Source organism: Glycine max, chromosome 16 (genome assembly GCF_000004515.6).
Source record: "Glycine max cultivar Williams 82 chromosome 16, Glycine_max_v4.0, whole genome shotgun sequence".
NCBI classification, from domain to species: domain Eukaryota; kingdom Viridiplantae; phylum Streptophyta; class Magnoliopsida; order Fabales; family Fabaceae; genus Glycine; species Glycine max.
The window spans coordinates 36,352,301-36,356,726 of record NC_038252.2 but is presented as its reverse complement, the minus strand read 5'-3'; the positions used below and the strand labels follow the sequence as shown (position 1 = coordinate 36,356,726).

Genomic DNA, 4,426 nt, shown 5'->3' with positions numbered 1-4,426 from the left:
AACCCTTTCCCACCAACAATTGTCTATAGTAATCATTGTCAAACACTGATGCTGTTGAGTCCAGAAATTGTCCAGCACTGAAGTTTGTGTTTGGTTTTGGACACTTCTTTTTTAGGTCTAGTGCAAACTCAGTGTTCAAACTAGGGTCAATGTCATGCAACAAACTGAAGTTTTGAATTCTAGCTTGGAAAGAAGAACAGTGTGAAAATCCAAGAGTGTGGCCACCTGAGAGAGTCACCATGTCTTTGACACCTAAACCTCTCTTTGCAAAGCTCTGAATGAGTTGGTTCACATTTAAGGTTGGAGCTGGTAGGTTGACTGTTTCTGATGCCTTTGAGACTCTTCCATCTTTCCTTCCTTTTAGCACATTCCAGTATGGTCCTCCAGACTGGGAAAATTTATGAGCAATTAATAGATTGTTCAATGATCATTACAACATAAAACAAGTTATATCCCCCTTTAACTTTCTTTGACAGAGTTGATGCATAGAAGAATGATTGTTCAACTTTAGAAATCAATATGTAATACTACTATAATACTACCTTTATCTTGGGTAATCATACTCTGCATTAATTAGTCTTAAAATGGTGATTGATTATAATGTGACTAATGAGACTATTAAATAATAAATAGTCTAATCAATCATAAAAATAAACTTCATTTGATTAAAATATAAATATTCAGAATTATTAATCTAAAATTAAGGTTTTATCTAATCTCAATTAGTGAAAATATGAAGAAAAAATGTAAGGTTAAAAATTATATTTTATAAAGCAATGGAAAATTTTGAAAAAAGAAAGACGGAAAATATAATAATTTGAAATAGAAACAATATAAACTACAGTTTAAATTTAAGATTCCTGGGAATCAATTGATGGTAATATATAGAACATAAAAAAAAAATTTAAGAGTTTGGATTCTTATAATTGAAACAAAAATGTTTCGCTCACACCCATAGTTACATTAGAATCACACTAGTTTCTTGTAGACCTTTTCCTTACACTTTTATTTTTTACTGGAAGATCTCATATCATCAATACAATGTGGAGGGACATCAAAATTTTGTGGATCAGTATAAAACCTAAACGCCTTTGCAAGAGCGTGAGAGACTTAGTGTGTTTGTCTATGAATAAAACCCACTCTAGAGTTACTAATAAGATGAAATCTGTTATTACAAGTATTCCTTACACCTTTTCCTTACACTTAATCACCATTGATTAAATAATTTTATCTTGAAAATAGAAACAGTTAATTAAATGATGAATGGCTAAGATGAAATGTAACTGAAAAGAGTGTGAAAACATAATTATCCTTTACTCCTTTCATCCTTTTTTATCATAAAAGGATGGGTATAGTAATAATGTGAAGATTGAGGAGTGTAAAAATATTAATATTGCTCTAATAGGAAATTTTATGATCCCCCTTATAAATATTTACCATACAGAGCATCAAGACACGGTACTAGAATAACAATTGCCTCCTATAAGTGCCATGCAAGAATTTAACAGTTCTAAAATAGCTTGAAGGCTTAATTGAGTTATTACCAATGCTACCACATCCCTAGCCGCAATGGCTATTATATCAGCACAGGAAACAGTGTGTGGGCAAGCTTTCTCAAGCTTGGCCTTGGCTTCATCAATAACATAGAATGCATGAACAGAGAGATTAGGAGGGCCATCTTTCTCTGCCAGGTTTTTGGGTGTTGAGTCCAGCAATATTGATGCATCACATCCCTATCATTCACAATTGACCAAAACTTACAAATACATCCATTTCAATACTTTCACATGAATCAATAAAACATTAATCAGGTTCCATTCCATGTCCTTGTTCTTTTTCAAAATTATTGATATTTTACAACCTAGTCTTTTTTTTTTATATACTCCTTTTCAACAGTTGCTTAATAGTAATTTATCACAAGTAAATGAAATAGTAAGGGTATATTTCTTCTCCTTTTTGTTTTGTTTTAAAAACTGATTTTAAAAACGATTTCACACTATTCAACAATTAATTTTTCATCCAAAATCTATGAAGTTTTGAAAATTGTTTATAAAATAAGTGTTTTAAAAATAAATAAAAAAACATAAATAACTAGAAGATGTTTTCTTATTCTCTTCTTTTTCTTCAAATGCTTTGTTCAAGTGTTCAAATAACAAACTTTTAGAAAATAAAGATATGTTCAAAGGACACACTGTCAAATGTGCTTAAACAAATTTTAGAAAACAAAAAACTGTTTTTGAAACAGTAAATAAACATAGTCAAAATAGGGGTATTTTAGTCCAAATATATTATGTGTTACACAACCATCAAATACTCCTTAATTTATGTATATTAACTTTAAACATCGATAGATATGAAATGATGGTAGTATTTTCTTACCCTAATGAAACAGTCATGGAAGAACATCCTTAAGATCCTAGCTGGAACTTTTGGATCAAATGTGGAAGCTCTGTGAACCGCGTCTGAAATGATCTTCTCAGCTTGGGGACATGTTTTATCATAGTAGTGAGCATCAAGCTCTGCTTCAGACATTGATGATAATGTCAAGAAGAGGAAAATGACTGAAAAAAGAAAGCTGCATTTTGAATATGGCAGAAGAGCCATTTTGTTAGAAGTGAAACAGATAATTATGGAATACAATAACTTGGAAAGTGATGAGAATTTGATGAAAACTATGAGCACGTGTATGCTGTATATATAGAATAGAAAGTTGTTGACACTAACAAATTAAAATACAAGTTTAACGCATGATTATTGTGCTTGAAAGCCACTCCATGTTTGGAGATTAGTCTGGAAGTGCCAAATTTTGACTTCACTTTTGTTCTGCTTTAAGATCAAGTATATTCATCATCCACCTACACACAATTAAAACACAAATCTTGGGTATTCAACAAAGCAATTTTTGTTATGAAGACGCACCCGTAGACCAGTAGGCACAGGGAAATGTACGTATAACATTCAATAAAGCAGTTCATAACTATAATCAAGGATAGGATTTTGTAAATATCAAGATAAAATTTCATGTGTATCAAAAGTTGTCGGTACAAGTAAAATTGGTCTCTTTAAGTTAGGTCTCCAAGAAATATGCGATTGAAGGAAAAATTTTACTAAAAATGATTAGTCAAATTTTTTTATATAAATTAATTATAAATATTTTGTATCAATATCATGATGATAAAAAAATTAACATGTTTATTATTAAGAATTAGTATTAATTAGGTGCATTGCATGCACATCTAAGAATGTTTTTTTAAAAAAAAAACTAATTTGATTTAATTATATTCTAAGACAATTTGGTGGAGCTTTAAATTTAATTTTAAAATAATTCAAAATGTAAAAAATCACAAGTTTCAATCCCAATTTTACGACTATCATATTTTCTTTAATACTTTCTTGTCATAAATTTACGGACATCATGCACTAATCAAGTCGTGTCAAGCGACTTGACATACATATTAAGTTATTTGTAAAGTCATCAATAAGAGCTGAGACTTTTATTCTAAGCTAAATTATAATTTTTATCTCCTATCATTTTAATTTTAAATTTAATGAATTTGGTTTTTCTATTTTTAAATTAAAACATTTAGCTTTTATTTTTAAGATTAAGTAATTTGTGTCCTTTCATCAATTAACCATCCAAATTGATTTTGATGTAATATATTGGTGTTAATATAACACATATGTAAATTATTGACATGATATTTATCTAATAAATGATTAAACAAAGTAAAAAAATTTAATTTTTTTTTAATAGGAGTAGAACTCACAATTTTTTTATTCAAAGATAAGGTAATAAACTAATAAAAATAATTATTTTGTATAATTATTAAACACTATTTTATATGTATCACTATTTAAGAGTTATTATTTTTTTCAAATTATAAAATTTACAAATTAAAAATATTAAATATACAACTTTTTTCAATTTTACTATATATCATTTTACATATTTTTATTTGGAATAGTTTACATATTTTTATTTTAATTTTACCAATTTATAATTAAATTTCATAAATTAATATATAAATTATTTATATAAATTATTTTTTAAATTAATTTTAATATACAAATTATTTTTCCTATAATTATATAAATCAATATAGTTGCATCAATTAATATGTAAATTATTTTATGTAAATTATAAAAATTAAGTAAATTTATTTTTAAATATAAACAATACAAATTTTTATTATAATAAGTAATAAATTTTTAATTTTTTAGATTATTTAAATATTATATTGAATTTACGCAATATGTATGAAATACATAAAAAAATTTAAAATGATTTATACATTAGTTTGTGTATTTTTATTTAAAAAATTATAATAAAATGAAAACAAATTTTTATATATAGTAACATGTTAATTTATATTAAATTAAAGTTTAATAATAAAAATAAAAACTCATAATATTAAATATTAGATAT

General features: G+C 26.3%; 1 protein-coding gene across 1 annotated transcript in view; it reads right to left on the bottom strand.

The window, feature by feature from the left end:
• LOC100791014 (peroxidase 66) overlaps positions 1 to 2,661 on the bottom strand; it is a 4,418-nt gene extending 1,757 nt beyond the window's left edge. The window contains exons 1-3 of the mRNA XM_006600029.3: positions 2,380 to 2,661; positions 1,545 to 1,733; positions 1 to 388 (exon numbers count right to left, since the gene is read on the bottom strand). Of these exons, the coding sequence (XP_006600092.1) occupies positions 1 to 388; positions 1,545 to 1,733; positions 2,380 to 2,604 (802 nt within the window). The 5' untranslated portion in view covers positions 2,605 to 2,661. The remainder of the gene's footprint in view (positions 389 to 1,544; positions 1,734 to 2,379) is intronic.
• Between the last annotated feature and the right edge of the window lie 1,765 nt (positions 2,662 to 4,426).